The sequence below is a fragment of the Lissotriton helveticus genome, chromosome 12 (genome assembly GCF_964261635.1).
Source record: "Lissotriton helveticus chromosome 12, aLisHel1.1, whole genome shotgun sequence".
Classification (NCBI taxonomy): Eukaryota; Metazoa; Chordata; class Amphibia; order Caudata; family Salamandridae; genus Lissotriton; species Lissotriton helveticus.
In genome coordinates this window covers 217,881,306-217,907,425 of record NC_136073.1, presented here as the reverse complement: position 1 = coordinate 217,907,425, position 26,120 = coordinate 217,881,306, and the positions used below count along the sequence as shown (strand labels likewise).

The window sequence follows — 26,120 nt, the reverse complement described above, 5'->3', positions numbered from 1 at the left end:
ACAAGACGGAGCAGCCATACTTGCCGAAGCCGAGAGCAGAAGCAGACCCCGCTGGCAGCAGCCCCGCCTTCCTGACGCGCTGAGAGACGCGCTGCTATCTCAAGCCGAGAGACCCAGCACCGGCGCTTCTGGGCAGCCCTCGCAGGCAGCCTGGAATATCGAGAGCAGAGAAAGAGATACCATTCCTCATTCATCCTAAATTCCAGGTACAGAACTGAATAACCCCTCACAGAGAATTCTTTAGTTATTCACTTGGCAAAAACAAACTTAACTTAAACTGTAACTTTCTATTCCCGCCCACGCATTAGACTTAGGTCAGGTACACGGGGTAGGCGTATTTAGAAACACCAGTTGAGTACGTTTAGTCAAATGTATATGTGTATGTAAATATATTTTAATCATTTTAAAACATCATATGGCTCAGAAACCATATCAATGTTTTTACAGTATTATTTTATACTATTGCTTTTAATGTATGCACTTTACTTAACTATAAGTATTGCAATAATATCGATCCATTTCTCTTGTACGAGAAAAGAGACTGATCAATAAATAACACCTTTTATTGAACACGCCCGTCTCTTCCTTTTCTCTACATTCTGATGAGACTAAGAATGCACGTACTGACTGAGTAAAATAATTGCCTTGTGCTCACACGACTCTTGAGATTGACTCTTGATTAGGGGAGAGCAAAGTTGTCATGTTCTATGGTTGTCAGAAACTAAATCCCTTCTTGTCTAATCAGGGGAGTTAATCCTTCCTTGAACATTCGAGAAAGTTTCTAGCGAACTCTGAGCTTAGCTGGCAAACCCAAAAATTAAGTCTAGTATCGACAGTAGTAGACCTAGTTAACGTCTGGCCTAGGCCTTTACTGCTGTAGGTACTATTCCAATGCGCAGAGCCTATTGGGAAAATAGGAGCTACACAACATGGCGCCCAACGCGTTTGGAAAGGGCGATAAAACTAACGTAAGACATTTAGAGTAACTCAGTCGTGCTTTCTCACTCAGACCCCTTTTCCCAAATACTCCAAAGACGTCTGGAGTGGGTGAAAGGTTATTATATCCTCCAAAACCTCGCAGGAGGGAACTCCTATGTATGGTTTTTGGTCTAGTCAACGTTGAAGGATAAAACAGTTCCAGAATATTGTGCATCTAATCTCTGTTTCCATAAAGAAACCTGATCTGCAAATAAAAATAATACCATCCTGTCAGTAAAATGGGAGACAGTGATGGAGAAAGAGAGGCAATTAGATTAGCTACTGAAATAGCAGATGCTGATGCTACCATGCAAGCAGCAGACGCGGATATAATACTCATTCCGGTCATTAAAAGGAGATCTATAACCTTAAAACTTATAGAAAATGGACTGACACCTAGAGGTGGCACAGTCATATTCGTAATTGAGGCACACGAATATCGGCAGACAGAGGTATACTATACATGGATACATTTTCCAGCAGCAAATGCTGTAACAAAGTACTTCCACTATTACAAAGTAGAGGAACCTCCTGAAACGTACACTCCTTTCGAGGAGGTGGAAGTACCACTCAAATTCCAAGAGCATTTGCTCTTATTTGATGGCGCCCTAATACATAACAATCACATTACAAGGCTCGGTCCTTTAGGAAGACCAGGAGCAACGTGGCCGGTCTTAGCCGGATACACACCACATCCAGACATCGAAAGAATGCCTGCAGCAGAGCTGTTAATACAGCTAAAACAACTACTAAAAATTCACAGACAATTAGTTCAGTATGTAATGCGGACTTCAACAATTCAGCCAGCGATTAAACTTCCACAGCTGACCCCTCACCAGGGGAACACAAATAAAATTACACCACAGAACATCCAATCCTGCCTAGGTAAAGTTCCAGCTAAACGGGAACAGATACCATTCTGGTTGGCACAGAAAATTACCCAAATAGAGGCGGTGTTTCCTGACACCACCCCGCTGGAAAAACACAGGATTCTGACTATATGTCTCCCAATGGGAATCGCACCACACATTGAGGACTGTGACACTTGGGGTACAGTCTTTGCTTCCATCTATACAAAAACGCACGGTGTTCCATCCATTTCGGTAATACCAGATGTGCTTAAACAAATTCAAGATGAATACGGTCCAGAACCTGCTTTAACTCTTGGTATGAAATTACTAAAAGACTTCAAACAGGTTTCGGCTATATTACTAGCCAACATAAAGGGTGAAGCAGCAAACGTGGCCATCCGCCAGAGGTTAAAAGAGACAGATATAGCAGACCAACCAGCTGAAATTGCCAGAATCATAGAAAAATCCAATGAAGAACTAGGCAGAGATAGTCTAGGTGGAATACCGGTAAAACCGCAACTGACTACAAGTCCAGAAAAAATGTTTTTTAATAATAATAATAATTCACCAAAAAAGAACTGGGATGGGAACAAACAATCCAATCCTAAAAAAAAGAAATTCCAGTCCAGAGGAAGGTCTCCTAGGCGAAGAGAGAAATCTCCAAACCCGAGACAAAGGTCACCCCAGAGTGACCCCTCTGGGAATAGATATAACCTTAGAAATAGGGATAATATTAAAAAACCTGATAGATATCAAGACATTGATACACGTCCCTCTCAATCTTTTCAGAATTCCTCGCAGAAATCGGAAAGAAGAGGACGATCAGAAGAGCACGCCAAGTCCAAAGACAAGGAACCTGCTCAACTGAAAAAGAAATCATAATTTCCAAAAAAGAAGGTAGCCAGTATCAAGGTAGTTAACAATGCCGAGAATACTGAGGACACAACTGAAAAACGGAGAGTGGGCTCAGACAATGCTAGACAGCGCAGCAGAGGTGAGCATAGCTCGCAAAGTCCTTATGAATCATCTGGAGACAGTGGACACGAATGAATACCTTCAAGTGGAAACTGCAGATACCAGAGTTAGCAAGCCCCACAAAATATACGAGATAACATTACGTATAGAGGGAGATAAGACTAGGAAAATAAGGGGACTATTTTGGGATAACCTATCCAAGGGCTATGACATCCTTCTAGCTGAAAAAGACTGGCCACCAGAGTTTGTCAGGGAGTGCCCTCATGGCGAAGAAGTAATTATGCCTGCCTTCTCGAATCAAATACCGATTCATAAAAAATACACACTTGCTAGAAAGTGGGCAGTGGCCTTAGCACCTGCTTTATACAAAAATCATGTAGGATGGGATGAGGACTCTCCTCCGCACAAAATCCAGCTAAAATCACAACCAACTGCACAAAGGCAGTACCCAATTAAGCAAGAAGCTAAAAAACAAGTAAATGAAATACTAGATCAGCTAGAATACCAGGGGGTGATTGAAACTTGCACCTCACAAATGAACAATCCTTTGTTTCCGGTCTCCAAACCAGACAATTCATACCGTCTAGTTTTGGATTACCGACACCTTAACACATGTTGCAAAACTTTTGCAGTGCAAAACTCACACAGTGCTGCACTAATGAATAACATAGTGCGCAAAAAATACAAAACAACCTTGGACATCTCCAATGGATTCTTTTGTCAAAACATAGCACCAGAGAGCAGATATTTAACAGCTTTCTCAGTAAATGGCACTCAAAAACAATTCTGTCGGTTAGCCCAGGGGTACAAGAACAGCCCGGGGGTATTCTCAGCAAGAGTAACAGAATTACTACAACTATATGATGATGAAGCATTATCTTATGTCGATGACATTTACTTAACAGATGATGACTTGGAGACTCACTTGAAAAGAGTGAACACCATAATACTTGGTTTCGCTGCAGAGGGTTACAAATTCAACTTCAAAAAGTCCAGAATTGCCCATCTGACAGTCCTATTCTTAGGATATGAGTTATCAAGTGAAGGCAAAAGCCTGGCAGACAATTTCCTAGAGAAATGTGCCGTAATCCAAGCTCCTAAAACACTAAAAAACCTACAGTCAATTCTAGGCTTCCTAAATTTCGGAAGAACATACATTGCAAATTACGCAGAAAGGTTCAAGCCCCTTTATGATCTAATTAAACCAGACTTTAAAAGATCCAGTTGGACTCAAACACACACAGAAATTTTGAGATCCTTACAAACAGACATGCTAATTAAGACAAAATTAGAAACCCGTGATAATACACGCAACCTTGTGATCCGAGTCATCCCAGGGAAATGCGGATTCACATACCTGACCTCTAATGAGGGAGAAAAGGTACCAATTGCATTCAAATCACATTTGTACACAAAAGCTGAACAGAGATTCAGCAACAAAGGAAAAATGGTTCAAGCAGTTCAAACCGCAATAGCTAGAGAAAAAGACATAGCTGACGGTAGACATATCACAGTCAGAACAGCTGAATCAGCCTTTGAGGCATTAACAACACCGTGTAATTTACCATCAACAACATTAGATCCAGAATGGATACAATGGGTGAATTCAATTACAACGGACAAAGTATACTACTACTTTGATCCAGAACTAGAAGAATTAAAAAATCTAAAATATGAAAAGACGTATCCTCTGCCAATCGACATTCTGCCTCTACGACATTACGCCTGTGTAATCTATACAGACGGACATGCTCAACCCTCCGTTTGGGGAGAACATGCATACAATCCCACATGTGAGATTACAAAAGAAGTGTGGCGCGGAGGTATATTAAAACCTCTATTAACAAAATCACACTCAGTAGAAACTAATTCAGAACTACAAACTGAAATAATAGCTTTGAAAATGGCGCTAGATAATGCGGATCGCGAATTCCCGACGCTTATAGTGTCAGATTCATATTTCTGCGTCAAAGCATATAACAAGGATTTGCAGACATGGATTCAGAACGGTTACAAAGATGACACAGATGCACCAATAAAGCAGAGACTTCTCTGGGAACAAGTAGCTCTTTTGAAGAAAGAACTACCAAAGACTCACGTGACTCACTCACTGAGTCATCAACGTGATGGCGTTCACGTTGTAGGGAATTCATTGGCTGAAACAGCCGCAGCGGCAGCCACTAAATCGGCTCCCGTAGATCGAAAAAAGCGTACATTAAAATACATTGACGGTGAAACAATGCTGGCGGTGAAAACGTCATCAAAAGGCGACTGCTCAGCGTTACCGATCAACTATCCACTCAATTATACATACATAATCGATGCAAACTCCGTCCCTTTTGCTCGAATCCCTGGAGTGGGGGATAGAGTGATTCCAAACATGGACAGGAGACACTTGTTAATCGCAGACGCACACATGGGCGAGGGTCTCAGACACCTTAAATTAAAAGATTCTCTGGAAGAATTACAATCACGGTACTGGTGGCCAGGCATGAGCCTGCACTACACCATGTTTGTAAAAAACTGCCCAAACTGCAACAGAGATCGCAGTGGGGAGAGAAGCAGTTTAATACCTCGTCGTATCAAGGCAGATAATATTACCAACAAAAAGAATGGCTTGCGATTAACATACACAGGCTAGTTCCACTTATAATGTAGATCCACAGCACTCGGCTGACGTCCGGACTGTTATACAAGATTTGCGAGTCTAAATGGCATATACGCTAAGAGCATGCTACGTTCGACCATTTTTTTTTTTTCTCTCAGGCAATCCAGCCTGGGGGGGGGAAAGAATGGCCAAATGAGCACAGCCCAGCGGGAATCTTCTCACTTCCTTCCTGAGGGTATGGGATGGTGTAAAGAAAAAACCAAGGCAGAAAGCAATCTATAATGGAAAGGACATTAGGTTCGGGAGCTGGGTGGGTCAAACATCTAATAAGTGTCCAACGTAGTCTAAATAACTTGCCAAGAAATTCTCTGAAGGGATTCAGTCCGTACGAATTATTATTCGGAACTAGGATGTTGATCTCTGACCTTGATAGTCAGACTTCAGTGGTAATAGAAAAAAACCTTTGATGTCAAAGACCGTTTGGCTATTTTGCAGGACTTAAACAAAACAAGAAAAGACCTGAGCAACATACAGTTGAAACAACAGCCAACAACCACTGAAGAATCACCACCTGTCCCAGCAAGACCTGTCTGGATTCCAAAAGTCGGGGATCTAGTCAGGGAGAAGATCGCGGTAAAGAAGGAATTTGGGCCTTCTTACAGAAAAGCAGTTCCTGTCTTGTCTGTCAACGGGACAAGATCAGTTGTACTACCGCCACTTGCTGGAAAAAAGGAGAACCGAGTTGTATCCATCGACCTGGTAAAACCACAACATGTGGCCGATAACAAACAGTAGGCCAAGTGGACTCCCAATAAGTAGCAGAACACCAAGGTTTGCTACCAGTACAGAGGTCCTAACAAAGAGGCTCATCACATTCGAAACGCCTAAAGAAGAACAACAAGGACTATGCAACAATGCAATAGAACTCAGACCTCTGAAAACCCAAATAAAGACATTTAGCAGAGACACACCAATCTACAATGAAGTTCCAAGTGAAAATGCAAGAAACAAAAATCCTGAACCAATTGGAACAATTGACAGAACTGCATCTGGTTACTTCATCAACTTCGATGATTCCTCTGAAGGTTTCAGCGAACAAAAGACACAGCCATCATCAAAATCCTTTAAAGACAAAGCTAAGGAACTTTTGAAACAACTGAAAGAAACATATCTGGTTACTCCATGGATTGAATTTTGGGTGGGTTTTGGTGCATTTATCCTCATACTTTGGCTCATCATGGTATTTACCTTGGGACGCTTCATTGAGGGAAAATATGCTAAAATGGACACAGCAAGTCAGAACATCAACTTGGTCCTCAAACCACACACATCTTCACACGTCGAGAAACGAGAACTTTCTTCAGCCAACTTCACAGCAATTCCAATACCTGGTGGGGTAGCCTGGGACAACACTGACTATGAAATTTATGGTCCGGTCGAGATCCTGAAATATCCACACCAAATCAAGATCTCCTTGAGTGATTTTGCAAAACCAAACTCATTTGCTGATGATTGGGACTTTGAAAGTATAAACACTATGATGTCTGACTTAGTAATGTCTGCTAAATTTACAAAACATGATTATTTGCAAGGTTCTACAAATTATGATAGTATGTATTGCTATAACCATTATGGTAACAGTTTTTTGCATAAATCTGCACAACCAAGAAATGTTTTAAATTATAATCAATGGGAACATTGTGCTACACCTCCAAAAGGGAGCTCTAGAACCGTTTATGACAAATATTCATACTTTCAAGGTTTTAACACTAGTAATGCTGAAACATTTTATTATAAATTGTCAAACAAGACAGGGATGAAAACCATGATAACCAACACAAAATTGATATATTCAGATTCATTCTTTGAAAAAATGAATACATTTGGATTTGATTATTGGGACAAAAATGTTGATTTGAAAAGTGTTTGGGGTACAAAAGAATGGCAAGTACAGGGTATAGAAGCTTTGTTTAGAGCCTGCATGATCCCAGAACAAATGATATTTTTAAATGACACTGTTCAACAAACCACCTGTCTTGGCTTAGCCAAAATCAAAGATTTAAATAACCCGTCTATTCCAAAGCCAACAATGTTTAGCAATAGCTCTGAAACAGATGAAGAAATAGACATAAACCATATACTTAACCAAAACAGAACACATCCTGATTGGAAACAATGGTTGATCTGGCCCACAGATACAAATCACTGTCAAGATAGATTCCTGAATAAAACACAGGGTTTCAAAATGACCAGGCCAGACCCTAGATATCCCCAAAGACATCACCTAGGGATAATAACAACCTACAGTGTGGGCAAATTATGCCTTCAATGGCTACAGTCTTCCACACTGCCTGAAATTAAGCAACACCTAACTTTACTTACTGATTGTAACACGGCGCCCGAGTTGGCCTGTACCCCGGGGAACTGCAAGGAAACAGAATGGTGGAAAAGTATTGATCCGGATTCCCTTCACCCTTCTCCACAGGCGGAACAAGACTCGTGGCACGCACTGGAGGACGAAAAACAGTCTGGCCCCTTTAACTGGCCGAGCATCCCAAACGAAGGCCCCACCTCCAATGACGTGTACTACGGGGCATTGGATAAGACGCCGGAGGTCCAGGGAGAGGCGTGTGACGTCACCGGACGAGGAAGGAAGACGGAGGAGGACGGGCGAAAGGACGGAGCTCGAGATACCGAACCAGGACGAGAAGCAGACGGTCCACAAGTAGAAGCAGACGAGCCAGGAGGCCAACGAGACCGCGCTGCGCCCTGCCACACTCCCGAGGGAGGAGTGTGGCTCCGACAGGTACGGGCCAAGTTTACAAGCTGGGTGGGGCTAAGGGGGCGATCCCCGCGTTGAATACCCTCAGCTTCCTAGTGATCCCGCACCCCCTGAACCCTGTAATTGACCCTACCCTCACTACGCTTCACAAATACGGATAGCCAGGCTGAGCACTAAAGGTGTCCCTCACTTCCCCGGTACCCCTTTTTAGCAACCAGAGGACGTACAGTAATTGGTCCTTTCTTTGTGTTTTGTTTTCGGTCATCCTGAGAGCGGCGTGCAGTCCTGACCCCGGGCCAGAAGCTGCCAAGGAGAAGCAGCCCCGCCAGTAGGCATCACGGACCCCGCGGACTTTGCCAGGGAAAGACTAACGTTGCGCAAGAAAAAGTTGTACACAAAAATAAAACCCGCTTTGCCCAAACCTCGTGTCCAGACCCTCACTGACCCCCCTTTACACTGATGGTGCTGACTTGCGTGATTTCATACTGGGACCACGCAAACAGCGTCAAAAGCGTTTCATAGCAGCCTCTGTATATGCAGCATACAATGAGGCCTGGAAGGTTACTCAAATTGAAACAGCAGAGAGAATACGTGAAATTGATCGTATTAATTTGGAAAAATCACTTTCTGTAGTGGACAATGGGTTAATGACTCTGTCCTCCAGAATTTTTTCATTGGACAGCATTGTGTCTTCAGCAATCGATATATTATCGCAAGACTTACTGTTATTACAACATGGTCAGTCACAATTGCGCTCTATTGTACAGCTTGGCTGGACGTTACAAAATCTGCGTTCAGGCTATGTGCCTTGGCGTTTAATCAACACAACGTCACTATTCCAAATCTTTAACCTTACTGATAGACAAATCGGTATGGCGCAGAAGGGTGCTGATTATACAATCTTGAGCATTGAAAAACTAGAAAGATTACCGATGACAATGTCTGAACGACCTGTCAGTGAATGGATAATCCACGGAATCATAAATATTCCAATCTCAACCTTCAGGTTTCAATACTGCCAAAAATATATACAGGCTGGCATGTACGAGAAATTGGGAAAGGGGTTCCTTAAAACAACTTGGAACCTGCCCTATTCACATGCATGTGTCAGTAATAAAGGACAGAAAGTGTTTCTTAGTGGCAACAATTGTGCTATGTCACTAAGCGGCACGCTTCTGTGTAACGGAATTAGTTTGCACGGAGCCTGTGAAGGGAATTCATACAACCTTTCATGTCACCAGCAAGGCGCACCTGCAACTGAAATAGAACCATTCTTTCAAAGACTCTATAATGGGAGTTACATTCTTATTGTAGACCGCAGATGTTGTAGTCTTATGCCCGGGACTCCTTATCTCGTCACTACGACGGCGAAGGTCAAGTGCTGTGGACGTTCTTTATTCCCCAGCTCCTTTCCAGACAGGGAGGCAAGGGCATGGCCCGGTTTGAAAATTACTTCTATTCGAATAGATACTTTAAGCAGAATGAAAACAGTGCTTCTACAGACGCCTACAAGGCTCACGTCATCAAAAGAAACATATGATCTACAAGTCGCAAGGACGACTGCAGAGATACATACATTATTATCGACTAATTCCCCCGTACATTTCGCGGAAATCCTGAGCGAAATCTTAAATATTTCTGATACCACTGGGGTCTCAAAGGTATTTAAGACAGTATTTTCGATGGCATTAACACCATTCAAAGCCATACTGGGTATTTTTCCAGATTTCGTCCATTCGATTTTTGGCGGACTTCCCCTGATCCTGGGACTAATTGCAGGAATCCTATTCCTAGTCCTTATTTTTCGTTATGGCAACCCATGTCACAGATCAAACTCTCGCGACAATGGAAGATACGATCCTAGCCATTGGATACCGGGACCGGATATCAAAAATCCTGGGACTCTCCCGGCTTAGAGACCTAAACATGACTTGGTTTCTATCATTTCGACCAATGTGGCAAAGGTGTGTTTTACCTGTACTAAGGTGTCTGCTATGCGGAGAAGAATGCGTGTTAGACACCTGTCTGACGCTACAATCGGATGCGCCAATGGATGCAGATACACTGTTGGTTCCTACCAAGGTTCACGCACTGTGCTGCCCTCAAAGGCTGCCAATTCTGATGACGGCATTCCTAGAATCTTCACCACTACGATTGAAGAGTAGTGAAGTTCAAGATGAAAGCAACATCGAACAGGTACGACCTTCTGTCAGCAATGCAAATCAGAATGTCAATGGAGACAATCATGCGCATGAATGCATGGTTACCCCTATTTCCGACTTAGTGGAACTTTCCCATGAAGCTGTTGACAGTTTTTTCGAAAGCCTGAATGATATGATGTTCTCTCCGGAACAGAAATAGAGACTTTTGAGTAAACTCGCACACGGCGTTCCCTGAATTCGGCCTTCAACTTTTAAAAAATAAAGTCACATGAACAATTACAATCCAGTTCACGGACAGCAATTTTTTTCAGCAAGCCCATAAAATATTTTTCTATATATTTTTTCCCCGGGACACTGATCTTCTGCTTAAAGTAAGAAACTATTCCTAGAGAACTAAGATTTCTATTCTTAGATACTTTATATAGACTTTAGCTGCCCGCTGGTATGTTCACAAATATTTTATTATGTGATGAAATGGTCTCGACTTTCCTTTCTGTATAGCTATATTAAGAGCCATTTCATGTGTATTTCTCATATACCAAAAAGCAATAATGCATTACAATGCGTGTTTACTTTTGCATTTAATTCATAGCTTAAGTGCATACAATATATATGACTGCAATTTTTCAGTATATTTGAAAATTTCGAAATGCATTTATGTATTTTGGGGTGGTAAGGTATACACTATACTCTATAGTATGTTGTACTATGTTATACTATGCATAGATTAGTAGATATGACCATAGTTAGCGTGGAGTGGGTGTCGTGTATTTCTATAGGTTCTGAATCGATCCCCCTATTCCTGACCCTATTCTGGTTAAACTACCTAGCTAGTTAACTAACAGTCAGCCCATGAGGCAAGAAAACCCCCATGATGCAGATACCGTTATCTGACGCAGTCACACTACGGCACAGGAACGTGTTATCTGATTAGGTCATAACGCTTGAGATCTAATTAGACAAGCGACATTCCTCCAGCCCCTGATAAGGCATACGACGTTCTCATAACAAATCAAACCTATGACAACCTGGAAAATCCGTGCGGCCATTGTTTTGATTTCACAGAGAACTTTTGCAAAAGAATGTGCTAACGAGCAAGTCATATGACATCTTTATTGACGTACCTATGTCCATCCTTACGTCAATCTCGGCACCTTTAAGGTATAAATATTGCCGACCTTGCCCTATGCAAACACACGCGTGGTGACAAGACGGAGCAGCCATACTTGCCGAAGCCGAGAGCAGAAGCAGACCCCGCTGGCAGCAGCCCCGCCTTCCTGACGCGCTGAGAGACGCGCTGCTATCTCAAGCCGAGAGACCCAGCACCGGCGCTTCTGGGCAGCCCTCGCAGGCAGCCTGGAATATCGAGAGCAGAGAAAGAGATACCATTCCTCATTCATCCTAAATTCCAGGTACAGAACTGAATAACCCCTCACAGAGAATTCTTTAGTTATTCACTTGGCAAAAACAAACTTAACTTAAACTGTAACTTTCTATTCCCGCCCACGCATTAGACTTATGTCAGGTACACGGGGTAGGCGTATTTAGAAACACCAGTTGAGTACGTTTAGTCAAATGTATATGTGTATGTAAATATATTTTAATCATTTTAAAACATCATATGGCTCAGAAACCATATCAATGTTTTTACAGTATTATTTTATACTATTGCTTTTAATGTATGCACTTTACTTAACTATAAGTATTGCAATAATATCGATCCATTTCTCTTGTACGAGAAAAGAGACTGATCAATAAATAACACCTTTTATTGAACACGCCCGTCTCTTCCTTTTCTCTACATTCTGATGAGACTAAGAATGCACGTACTGACTGAGTAAAATAATTGCCTTGTGCTCACACGACTCTTGAGATTGACTCTTGATTAGGGGAGAGCAAAGTTGTCATGTTCTATGGTTGTCAGAAACTAAATCCCTTCTTGTCTAATCAGGGGAGTTAATCCTTCCTTGAACATTCGAGAAAGTTTCTAGCGAACTCTGAGCTTAGCTGGCAAACCCAAAAATTAAGTCTAGTATCGACAGTAGTAGACCTAGTTAACGTCTGGCCTAGGCCTTTACTGCTGTAGGTACTATTCCAATGCGCAGAGCCTATTGGGAAAATAGGAGCTACACTACACCCCTAAGCACTCTGGTCAATGTAGTAAAGTGTTCGCGATGCATCATCTTTCGATCTTCTGCTATCTTCGCTGTCTTCGCCATCCCTGGACACGTGTTTCGGGGTATTACCCCTCATCAGCAGGGATAGGCCGTGTACTGGGGTTGCCGATGGCTGCCAATATCTGCCAGGTATAGTACCACTCAGGCGCGTAGGTGCGGGATCCCAGGCTCGTCAGCCCACTGCTCAAGGGAGCTTTAAGGTTACAAATGGGGGTGGGGTCGCACACTACTCACACACCGGCGGTGTCGCCCCTAAGCACTCTGGTCAATGTAGTAAAGTGTTCGCGATGCATCATCTTTCGATCTTCTGCTATCTTCGCTGTCTTCGCCATCCCTGGACACGTGTTTCGGGGTATTCCCCCTCATCAGCAGGGATAGGCCGTGTACTGGGGTTGCCGATGGCTGCCAATATCTGCCAGGTATAGTACCACTCAGGCGCGTAGGTGCGGGATCCCAGGCTCGTCAGCCCGCTGCTCAAGGGAGCTTTAAGGTTACAAATGGGGGTGGGGTCGCACACTACTCATACACCGGCGGTGTCGCCCCTAAGCACTCTGGTCAATGTAGTAAAGTGTTTGCGATGCATCATCTTTCGATCTTCTGCTATCTTCGCTGTCTTCGCCATCCCTGGACACGTGTTTCGGGGTATTACCCCTCATCAGCAGGGATAGGCCGTATACTGGGGTTGCCGATGGCTGCCAATATCTGCCAGGTATAGTACCACTCAGGCGCGTAGGTGTGGGATCCCAGGCTCGTCAGCCCGCTGCTCAAGGGAGCTTTAAGGTTACAAATGGGGGTGGGGTCGTACACTACTCACACACCGGCGGTGTCGCCCCTAAGCACTCTGGTCAATGTGGCACACTACTCACAAAGATGATGCATCGCGAACACTTTACTACATTGACCAGAGTCCTTAGGGGCGACACAGCCGGTGTGTGAGTATTGTGCGACCCCACCCCCATTTGTAACTTTAAAGCTCCCTTGAGCAGCGGGCTGACGAGCCTGGGATCCCGCACCTACGCGCCTGAGTGGTACTATACCTGGCAGATATTGGCAGCCATCGGCAACCCCAGTATACGGCCTATCCCTGCTGATGAGGGTAATACCCCGAAACACGTGTCCAGGGATGGCGAAGACAGCGAAGATAGCAGAAGATCGAAAGATGATGCGTCGCGAACACTTTACTACATTGACCAGAGTCCTTAGGGGCGACACCGCCGGTGTGTGAGTAGTGTGCGACCCCACCCCCATTTGTATCCTGCAAAAGCAGGTCATACGAAATACATGAAAGAGAAACTTGCTTGAGGAGCAAAGGGCACCTGGAAAGATATTTTCGGCTTTCTTCTTTGCAAAATGGTGAAAATGTTGCACATGTTGTCTTGGGTAAAATGCGGAAACTGCACAAGATTTTGCGAGCATAAAAAAAAACTACAGGCCAAGTACTAATAGTGTTCATCTTTCTTTCCTTCTTTCTTTTACTTTTTTCAGTGTTCGACAGACTGTTATTTGGGTGAAATTTGATGTGTACTTGGAAATGTTTGTTGGGTATGATAGTAAAATGACATAAACATGATCATTTTGACACATACTTAGTATCCTATCAGGTTAAGACGCAATTGTTTTTAAATACAAACATTGTAGCAATTGCTAACCTAGGACAAGTTAAAATGTAATTAATTTTAATGAACATGCGCGTCTTTCAACAACGTAGTTTACGTTGAAAGTAATTCCGTATTATATTTCAACTGGAGACTTTGGTAGGCGAGGAAACCAAATGGTGAACTATTTCTAGGCTGCTGTAACCTCTGTAATTGAACTTATCCACCATCTTTTGATGATCATTAAGGAATAGTCGAGTTGATCCTCAGTTGGCAGGATTGCATGAAGCAATCTAATTCTGTTTGGAGTTCCAGCACTGGGTAGTGAACTGGGATTTAATTGGCCATTGTTTTCAATCCATTATAGTCTGTTCATGAATTTTGGTGGCAATTTGTGTTCGACTTCGTTTCTGGTTCAACACTCTTCTTCCCCATCAATAGTGGGTGTTGGTTTTCAATATTGTTCTCAGTTAGTGTTGAGGTGCTGCTTGGCACTAATACCAACATTTTACAGTGCTGGTTCGTTCAGCATCCATAAGGAGTACATATTTTATGTGGAAACAGTACTTGGACCTTTACCTTAATTTTGTGTGTCCCTCCATGTCTTTGGGCAGATGTCTTCCCAGCTTTTTGCTGGGACTTGTTCCCATGTCCTTGTGACCATTCCCTCTTCCTTTTCATGCTGATTGTTTCCCTTTTTGCAAGTGTATTCTTGTACTCTATCACATACCGTACACTTCCTCTTCCTCCACTTGTATCCCTCTTGTTTAGCTTCGAGAAGGTTTTCATTGTAATTTCTCGCCCTTCGTGTTCATTTTATCCCCTTGTCTGTCTTGCAAGCTCATCTTGTCTCTTTGACAGATAAGCCATAAGTACTCTAAATTTGCCATCTCTTGTTGCACAAGTTTTCATAACTGCAGTATACCATTCACAACTGCTGAGGAAAATACACTGTGGAATTGCCTATTTTGAAACCATATGGCTGTCTCTGACCACTTCATTGTTGAAGGAACTCTTACATAACAAGTTTATTATGGAGTCCTATATTTTGTCCAGTCACTACGCTTAAATCATTGTTATTTTCGATGAGGCGCATTTTCAAATTGCAAGCACAGAACTCTGTTACTGTAATGGTTTGCCATGATCTGTTAATCTATAAATAAAAAAAACATGAATCTCTCCTCCTTTGAGCCATTCTTTTGACCCTTCTTGCAATATCCTTCCATCTTTCCTGCAGATTGTTCCCTAACCACCATTCTGTAGATTCTGCATTTTTTTCATTCCAGCGTACCAATCCTCTTCCACTGTGGATTCACCATAGCTCTATGTATTGCTGAATTGTACTTTGGAACGTGGAAAACAATTTTATTAAATATTCTTTTTCCTTTCTGATATTGCACATTGAACCTTTGATCTTACTTGCTAGTTTGAGGTTAAATCAACTATGGCCATTCAACATTTTTCACTTCAGCGGGTAACGTTGTTTTGCATGCTGCCATTTTCTAACATCTGCAAAGCTTTAATTGTGTTTGTGGGGATGTGTGTCTTTCACGCTGACAGAGCATGATGCTTTTCTTTTGTATTTTATTGATGACCTTGTCTTCTTGGTGGCGGTATTTACATTCTTTTTATTGTTCAGCATTTCAACTTCTAGGTTTCCTGAAAAACATGTTTTTAAACATTGTGGAATTGTTTACCAAATCAAAGAAGTTTCTGCTTTTGAACTGTCTTTGTTCCTTCTCTTTCTGTCCTTTTAATATATGGATTGCTTATTTTTTTGTTAGTGCTGCACCGGTACAGGCATATTTTGGGGTTATGGCAGCCAGATATTGGCCCTTATGGAGGTCTCCTGAATGTTGTGGTAAGTAACAATTCAACATTTCTGGCTTTTCTTCTGCATTGAATATTTGCATATGTTTTACTGGTTTGTTTATTTATTTGTATCAAGCTAAGCATTCGCAGCACATGATGAACCCATGTAGACTATTCATCATTTTACAATGATAAATCAGAAACTCACATGAAAGATTGTCAGTGGGAGCCAAGAGGCTGGTGATTGCCCCACCAACTCAGTTTGCAAGTTTAAAGGTGATTTGAACCCATTGTTTTTCAGAAATCTTTTGAATGATACTAAAGTTGAAATGTCCACATGTTGATGTCCACAGTCCAAGACATTCAAAAGGTGGGCTTCGTGGTCTAACTGTTTCCCCCATGTTTCATTCTCCTGTGTTTTGGTAAGCGGATCAGTTTTTAATTGCTGGAGAATCTTGCTGGGAGTATTATGGTGGATCAGCTAAGAAAGGTAGATGTGACCTTCTGGTCACAGGGAATCGTAGATGGAGCACAGAACTATTATTTGTAACTTATTATCCAGTTAGACATTTGTTAACAGTATTTCTTTGGTGTTTTCTTCATTTTCTTAGCTTCTGTTTAGCTGAAAGTTGATCTTCTGGACAGTCCAGTAGGTTTACAGATATGTTTTTATTTTTGTTTGTTTTGGTTATTGGTGGGTTGTGGCTTCAGCTATATTTTTATAATGTATTTAATTGCCAAGTGCACTCTGTCTTGGGGAGCGATTTACTTTACACCTGAAGGTATACTAAATATTTCGAGGTGGTGCCATCTTAATTGGAGAAGGCCCATTAAGAATCTGCTTAGTGATGGATCCATTATGCAGGTCTCTTTGGACCATGTAGGGTCTGAAGGCATGTCAAGTTATCCATTGCCCTCTTCAGTTTCACTTTCCAGGCAAGGAAGATGCTGAGAGAGAAGTTTTAACAGGTGATCTTATTAGCATACCATCAGGATTTCCCAGCCGTTGAGTGAATATCTGAAGAAGTCCCAGCATGATGTTGCAGGGGAATATATCGGGGAGGAAGTAAACAAGCCCATTTAATGGCCTTTCACCACAGCTACCCAGATGATTCCTGTTTTTCGCTGGTAAACACATCTATGGGTATATACATACCTCCAATTTCATACAATGATGCCCTTTTCAGTCCGAATTTAGAGGCTTCAGTAGAATTGCTCCCTCCACATGCTGTGTGCAGCAGGATGGTGTGTCCACACTTTATCCTCATGAATCCAGCCTAGGTAAATAGTATCCTATCAACCCTTTAGGGTTGCAGCTTGGAGCTATGTACTGCCAGTTTGACTAAGTTGCACTACAATAGAGAGCTGCTACAAACTAACTTCTAACTTCTCTGTGAAGCTCGAATGCTATTTGTGATAAGTTCTAAGTTCTAAGTATTATTATAGTAAGCTTTAAAATGTTTCGCCATGTAAGCAGCGGATTGTCTACAGCCTTCAAGGAAATCTGAATTTCTTAGCAGTTTTGACAACCTGGTCTAAAGATAGTGTAGTTATTGATAGAATGCTTCCTCAGCGTTATGTAGTTTTTTAAAAGGTTTGCCATAGCTGGGGGTAGGGTGGGGATTCGCTTTAGTACCCAGCATTGTAGTAATGGTCTGCTCTATTGGTCTTCACCTACGAATTCATTGGCGGCTACAGCACACAAAGTAAATTCCAATCAACAATGGAAAATTAAGATGGCTGTTATTTATCGGCTTAGAAGTAGTGCTACGCTTTTTTGAGGGTGACTTGGTGAACGTCTGCCTGTCCTTTAGAATAGTAGCTATTTGGTGATTGTGTAGGGGAATTTTCAGTCTATGGGTAGATCAGGCTGATCTGAAACTAAAATCTTGTAGATAATGACTTAATGTAAGCAATTTGTGCCAGAAAACATACCGTGGATGGGTCCTCAGTACGGAAACACCCATCAAGAAGCTTTCTAATGACTGGATTTATGTGTAACAATTTCCGTATCGTTTTTTTCACAAGGAGCTAGTTGGAAGTCTCTTGCTCTATATAATTTTGAGATTCGGAATCTGAAGGTTGAGTATCCGAGGGTAAGTAACTTGTTTTTCTAATGGATACATCTAACTGCAGAATTCTCACCTTCAGTATAGATACCGTTCTATTGGCTACCCAATTGGCCTCCCAGCGTTCCAGATCTTACCAGGCTCACAGTGTATTAGGAAAAACCAAGGACGTACTTCGTTATAGGAGACAGCTTAAGACATTCCTATTCTTCTGAGTGAATCTGGTTGAGCATCCCATAATATGGGTGCAATATATGAGAAAGCGACGTTGCCAGTGACATAACAGGAAGTGACCTCACTGAATGTGACGTCACAAGAAGGGACATTTGATTTTAAGACCTCATATATGTTTATTAGGTATATAATGAGTACATTTCAGCACATTATGAGATTTAACAAATGAGATTTGGCGTTGGGGTTGTGCCAAAAAAGTGGCGCAACACCGACACAAAATCTGGGCCTTCACTGATCAATTTTTTTTTTTTTAAACTATATCACAAAGTCATTGGCAACAAGGAGAAGCATGGCAGTAGGTCTGTTCTGCTTAATTGGTTGCAAAGTCTGCATTTTAAAATATTTCATGGGTTAAGGCATCTGCTGTAAAGGTGCCCAGTAAATCTCAGAGAAAAGTAATAATGGTGAGATAACTCTGGAGGTTAACGCGTATGTTAGAGAGAACTGTGTTTTGTGAAGTCCCAGATTTAAATCAAAGTAGCATAGCGGATTAACGCGTCTCCTGCAAAGCACGTCACCTAATATGCAGATGACAGATTTTTATTTTATGTAGATAGTAAGTGGGTTACTGCTTTTAACACAGAGATCCTTTTGTTACCTGCAGTTCATAAATTGTAATCTTTATAATATAGCACAGTGAGAGTGAGCTATTAAGGACGACTCCTAAACCTTTTAACCCTGTCTCATGTAACTTACCTGTTACATTGATTTTCACATGTACATGATTTATTGTCAATGTATAATGTGTACAGAGCTCTGATACCCTGCATTGGGTTGCTTAGCGCTATAAAAGAAATAAAATAGTGCCACTATTGAACTTGTTATTTGTGTAAATACTGGGGCAGACCAATACATCTGACATTCTTACAGTGCATGCATCTCTTAAATACAAGGACTGAACAAAGGCAAAAGAATGCCTCTCTTAAGTACCTGTGATACCTTTGTTTTCCCTCAGTGGCATTTGCATTTAAGTGTGAGGTTTCATGCCGGCTCCAGTCAGGATATTCAAACAAAAGGAGGCCTGATGACCCCTTAACTTCGGCCCAGCTGGAGGTAAAAAAAAAAGGTCCCTCGCTGCCTGCACGATGCTGCTGGGAATGGAAAGCAGACCACGTACAGGCGCTGCTGAACGTGTCTCGCTGTCTGAAAATTACACCTGGACAAGTTCAGCATATTTATGTGGGGCCCAAGTTCTTGGCAGGGGGGACGGTGTCCATCCTCTGAAAATAGTGGGTGGATGCCGTTTACCTGCGTGTACCCCCGACTTGTGCCCTGAATACGAATTGCCGCAGTGGCACTTCCTGCTTAATAGAGCGATCATGGTGACAATTAAAAAACACTGGGGGAAAGGATCCTTAGAACTTATGATGTTCCATAGCTGGCAATAAAAAGCACTTTCAGCAGGTGTTATACTGACTGTCTTATGTCTTTACAAGGCACTGCGGACAGACCAACGATCATCACTGGACGCATTGAAGACCAGGTGAAAGGAAGACCCTGACACCCCTATTAGCCAGAATAAATGGGATAAGATACTAGAGCAAACACCAAAAGTCTCCAGAAATGGACGTTTTAAACTTATCAACTATTACATATTACACAAGGCATACCTGACACAAGCGCATTAGTAGATACTTCCACATGCTAGACGCAGCATGCCTCCGGTACAGTGCTGTGAGGGCCCATATTTTACACATATTCTGGGCATGCCCAGAGCTACATGCCTTCTGGGAGGGAGTTCTACGGACACTTGAGGAGTGCATTAGAAGGGAGATCTCACGAACCCCGGGACACTGCTTGTTGAGTTGGTTCCCCCATCCCGCAAGGAATAAGATGGTGGGGAGGTTCCAGGACCGAGCATATGTCATTGCCAAGCGTGAGATAACTAGGAACTGGAAAGCAATGGGTGGCCTGCAACTGAGGGTATGGAAGAGAGAGATGGTTAAATGGGTGAGCTGCGAAGGCAGGATACTCTTGAAGGAAGCACAAAGGGGTATGGGAAACATTGTAGGAGCTTGAGCCTGGGGTGCGCTAGTGGATGCCCTGGTTCACCCAGAGTCTGACTCACTGGCAGGCTCCCCTGCTGAGTCACCAAGATGACTTATAAGTTCCAAGGCTGATGGCTCATTACCAGCTACCGTCCTCCATGATACACAAAGCACACAGTTGTGGCCCACAGTAGAGGGCACCCCCATTGGCCCGAAGTCCACTGCTAGGGTGTCTTTCCTTTTCCTGTGTCCACTGCAAGGCCTCGCTGGGCTAACAAAAGAGAAAATAAAAGAACACCGAAAAGTATGGGCCCCTATCTGAGGGGCCCATACTGGGACCACGCTGGTCCCTCTCGGACCCAAGGATCCCTTGATGGATCTAGAGCGGAGCCGGCGACGAGGCGTTCTTCAGTGCCCACTCCAGTTCTGACTCCCCTGGCAGCCCCTCATTTGATGCCAGCCCCATCGTCATTCCTGACTACGACACAAAGCTGGATGGGCATCATCTGATGCAGTGTCCAGTGCCGACAGAGGACATCCTTCCAGAGTGAAGCCAGTGCCTTATGTGATGGCTAGACCTGGTGAAGGTGATGTTTGGGAGGGTTGTATGGACTCTGATGGAGAATACCCTGTTGAGAACAACTGGTATGAGGAACTGGGTGAGGCCCGTGGACTGCACACCGCACCTGACCCGGGCCTGGTTTCCCCCTCCTACTATGGCTACGGAAGAGGGAGCCTGTTTTGCAATGGTGGTGCGCAAGGCTTCTGAGATCCTGGACCTTAACATACCGTCATTGACAGTCAAGACTAACGTTTTGACACTGGTACTTCATCTGGGATTCATCTCCTCAGAACCCTTTCTTCCATTCAATGAAGCTCTTAGGGAACTCCTACTTGGGGGGCCTGGTCCAAGCTCTTCACTGGGGCTCCTGTGAATGGTACAATTGCCTGCAACCATCGCCCACTCCTTGGGGGGGGTCCTAGTTTCCTTACCCAGCACACCACCCCAGAGGGCTTGGTGGTCCAAGCCTCCTCATCCCGCATTCACCCTGGTGCATTCCCTAACATGCCACCGGATAGGGAATCCAAGAGGCTGGGCAGCATCTGTGGAGTATGTTCTCTTCCACCAGCCTGGCATTGCTGTCTGTGAACACTGCGCGCCTGTTGGGTTGTTATTCCCATTCACTATGGGCTTTGGTTGCGCAACTGCTGGCTATAGTCCTGGAGTAAGCTCTGGTAATACACTCTTGGGCTGTTGCCGATGAGAGAGATACCACAAAACTCTCCATGAGATGTGGACTTGATACACCATACTTGCTGGGTAGAGCGATTTCATCATTGTAGCCTTGCGGCACCACACCTGGGTGGGAACATATGTTTTTTCGGGGCATGTGTTGCTTCCCTGGTGGACATGCCTTTTGATGGCATGCGCCTCTTTGGAGACGAGGCTGATTCAACTCTTGATGGTTTCAATGACCGCAGGGTTACAGGCAGGTCCTTGGGCTTTTCCATGTTTCCTCGTCCACTCCAATCCCCCTTTCGTGACTATGGAAGGGGTCACCATCGGCGCCATACCCTCCCAACTACCACAGCCAGCAGGCTTCCCGGCCTTTTTGTGGCTTAGGGCACGGGTCCCAGAGCACATGTGGGACAGGCAGCCAGCGGCCAGACCAGTCCACATAATACCCTCCTCACTCTGGCACCAAGCCTATTTAGCCTGCTCTCAGACAAGCTATGGGCACCCAGTAGGAGACAGAATACATAATCTTCTCCCCCACTGGGAGTCAGTAACATCAGACCATTGGTTACTCCAGATAGTCAAAAGGGGCTACTCCTGCCCCTTTGTGACACCTCCTCAATCCATGCCTCCTGTCTTTCGATTGGCTGACGGAGGACCATCTGTGCTTGCTCTGTGAAGAAATACAGGCTCTCTTGGCCAAGGGAGCCATAGAGAGGGGACCTGTATCAGAATTAGGCTGTGGTTGTTTTTCCCGCTACTTTCTGGTGCCATAGAAGGACTGACGACTTCATCCTATCCTGGATCTGTGACTTGTCAACCTGTTCTTGAAGGAGAAATTCATAGTGCTCTCATTTTGTCGGCCCTAGATCTGGGAGACTGGATGGTAGCATTGGACTTGCAGAACACATATTTCCACATCCCCCTCCTGCTGGTCCACAAGTGCTATCTGCAGTTCACGGTGGGCTACAAGCACTTACAGTTTACTGTACTCCCTTTCCGCCTTACCAGTGCTCCTCGATGAAGCTGCTTCCCTCCACCATGATGGTATACGCCTGCCATTGGGAGAAATGTATGCCATGGTGTACTTCCCACAACGTTGACCCTCTACAGTAATCTGTTTCCCGCTTCTCTGGAGTGCCTTTTAATGTTAGTACCTTGTTTTTAAGTTCAGATTTGTATTTTTGCCTTGTTTTTAAATCAGAATTGAACTTTTGTCGTGTTTTGCACTTCCTGCTTCTTTCTTGAATGGCGCAAGACACATCAAGGAAGCTTCTGATTGGCTGGTGGGGAACCAGTCATAGGCAAGGGCAGAGCCTGTTAGCGCTCACACCCCTTCATATGGTGGCAGCAGAGCGGGCGCACTTGAGGCAAGCAGGCCCGCACCTGGATGGCGCCAGGGGCCGGGACCACTGCCGTTTCCGGGTCAGCCCACCGGCATTACTCTTTAATTGAGCGAAAGCATATTGTGACCCTCTTGCCAAATGCTTGCTGCCATGTGCTGGACCTCACACAAGCAAAGACTCCATGTAGGAAGTGCAGTTTTCTGGTCTCAACTGGACCGGCTTCAAGCACAAAGGTTAGTGCTATACCACAACCTCTGCATGCGACAAGTTCTTCCCTCTAACTGCAGGTCACTGGGTAAACATAAACAGGCGATGTGGGACTTCTTGGAAGAACATATGCCAGATGCTGTGTTTCTGACAGAAACCTGCTTGACTGAGAATTCCTTGCCATACATTTTACAAGCCATTTCCCAAGGTTTCGCAATCGTGAGATGGAGAACACAGAGAGGGGGTGGTACTGCCATCATCTTTAAGCAGACTTTGCACTGCTCCTTCTCTGAATTATCCATCGAGAAGTGTGAGCAGCTTTTTTCTCCTTAACTCTCTCAAGTAATTTCACTTTAACAGGGACTTTAATCTACTGCCCTCTGCACTTGACTTCTAGCTTTGTCACAACTTTAGCCGATGTACTATCTCCACTCACCCTGCACTATCCTATTCTCTTAGTTATCAGCAATTTTAATCTGCACTTCGACTATGCTTCTTGTCCCATGGCAGCGGCTGCTGACTTGGAAGGCCTACAGCTTTATTAATCTGTTTCTTCCCCTACCCATAGACTTGGGCATTTTCTCAATCCTATATTTTCCAATATGGTCAATTTGTCTACTGATTCCACCCCCCCTCCCCTCCACCCCCCTTCGACTCACCCGGACCGGCCATCTTGCTATTCCGTTTTTGGTTCCCTTTGCCAAAACCCTATCCTGTTTGTCTACAGCCCAGGTAGTACGGTCATGCAAGTGGGGTAGGGTGACTCCCGCCAGCTTTACTCAGGTGTTACTCAAGATGTCCCTCCATCGATAGTTGTGTTGATATAGCAAATTCACAACTGGAATGTTGGATTTCTTATGCACTAGATCAAATAGCCCTGTTGGCTGATCGGACTCTCTGTAGACCGAAACCATCTGAGTGGTAAGTGATTAACTAATCTCACTTAAAAAGAACTGTAAGCGCTTGGAGTGTTCTTGGCGTAGAGCTTATGACTGTCAGTAAAGCCACTGGTGGTTTGATGCCCCTTAAAGCATATCAGGGCTGGATTAGACAATCCCGCTGCGATTTCTACGCAAACAAAATCCTTTCTGCACAGAAGTCGCCTCTAGAAATTTTTGCCATTGTGAAGTCCCTCTCCTCACTATGTCGAGTTTCAGCTAACACCGCGCGAGGATGGATCTAATATTTTAGTTCAGTTCTTCTCGAACAAAGTAGTAACTATTTACGCTTCATTTCCACTGTAGTCCAGAGATGCTCCTTGTCTTAACACCTGGTTCAAATCCTCAGAGGATTGCTCTAGGTTGCTTCACTTCAAACCTATTGCACGCATGGTCGAGGGTAGCTGCAGCAAGTCGCGCACCCGGCAAAACCTACGTAACGTTGCAGATTACCGTGCAACAGCCTTTAAAGCCTATTCTCTGAAATAATTGGCATTCTAGGTCGAACCAACAGCGAGAACTATCACAAGCAGGTACCACCCTAAATAAGAGAAAGGGTGACCTCTCAATCATAAATCAGGATCGGGGTTGACTTAACAAAAACTTTTTACTTTTTCTGGTCCCGATGAAGCGCCAGGGATCAATCTAACCATTATTAGATGTGAAACATGTCAATCTTTTAGTTACTAGGGGTCATTATTAACCCACTAGTAACAACAACCTACAGGTTTTTTACTCTGACAGGGGAACCAGTATATTAAAAACGTTTGGGATATCCCCTAGCCAGTTTTAATATTTAACCTCACACTCCACGACCCCCCCTAAGTATTCACACTCACTAAATTGAGAAATAATAAGACCCTCTCCCTTCCCAAGCTAGATCTGCCAGTAGTGACAGATGCTTCACTCTTGGGGATGGGGCGGCCATCTGGGAGAGGTGGAGAACAGAGGACTCTGGTCTCCAGCAGAGTCCAGACTCCACATCAACATGCCGGAGCTCTGAGAGATCCATATGACATTGAAAGCCTTTCTACCCTCCATCAAAGAAAGGCCAGTTCAAGTGTTTTTGGACAACACTCACCCTGTGGTACTGCAACAAACAGGGCAGAGTGTGGTTGTGGACACTTTGCCAAGAGGCTCTATGTCTCTGGATGTGGCTGGAACACCAGGGCATTTCTCTAGTGGTTCAACACCTGGCAGGTTCCCTGAATGACTGAGCGGTCAAACTTAGTTGTCGATTCCTTGTGCATCACGAGTGAAGTCTCCATCTGGTGGTGAAAGCTCTCCAACAGTGGAGAGAGCGTGCTTCGATCTGTTCACCTCCGCCGAGAACGTGCAATGCCAGCAGTTTTGCGCTCTGGCGTTTCCAAGGCTGCTTACGCTTGGAGACACTTTTCGTCTCGAGTGGAACTTGTGCCTCCAGTGCACCTTTCTGCCCATACCTCTCCTGCCCAGAGTTCTCAAGAAGATCAGGAACGACCGGGCTCAAGTTATCCTTGTAGCTCTGGGCACAAAGAGTTGGTCTACCGAGCTTCTGCAAATGAGCATCGATCTTCCGATCAGGCTGCCCCTTCAGGAGGATCTTCTGTAGCAGCAGCAGGCGCTGGTCCTCCTCAACCTATCACCCTAGTGCTTCTTGTGTGAAGATTGAGCGGCAACAGTTGACAGCTTTTGACCGTATCCTCTAAGTCTTTAATGTTATTTTGGCAGCCAGGCAGCCTTCCACCAATACATTATATGCCTTCCGGTGGAACAAATTTGTATCATATGGTACATAAAAGCAGTAGCGGCTGCTACCTCACCCAGGTGGTGGTGGGGGGGACGAAAACAGAAAATAAAATACACTTACCTCGCTGCGGCCAGCCAGCTGCAGTCTTTCCTCCGTCCTCTTCCTTCTGTCTCTTGTCCCAGCAGCAGGAAGCTCCCAGGTTGCCGTAAGCCAATCACAACGCTGCAATGCAATGCAATGCGCAATTCCTAAAATATATTTTAAAATATTAGTACTATTCATTTACAAGATGTTTAAATGTGTGTTAGAAAACAATGCTGACAATGTAAAGCCTTTTGTTTCACAAGGGTTGTCATCGAGCTCACTTGACAAAATCCTCTAACTCTAATAAGAGAAAGGAAAGTAAACGCCATTTTCCAGGATAAGATGAGA

The 26,120-nt window shown here is 43.9% G+C and overlaps 1 protein-coding gene across 2 annotated transcripts in view; it reads left to right on the top strand.

Annotated features, from left to right (window-relative positions):
* FBXO31 (F-box protein 31) overlaps positions 1-26,120 on the top strand; it is a 236,951-nt gene that overhangs the window by 119,567 nt on the left and 91,264 nt on the right. For both annotated transcript variants that reach the window (XM_078668446.1, XM_078668447.1), the window contains one exon: positions 15,913-15,989. In XM_078668446.1, the coding sequence (XP_078524572.1) occupies positions 15,913-15,989 (77 nt within the window). The remainder of the gene's footprint in view (positions 1-15,912; positions 15,990-26,120) is intronic.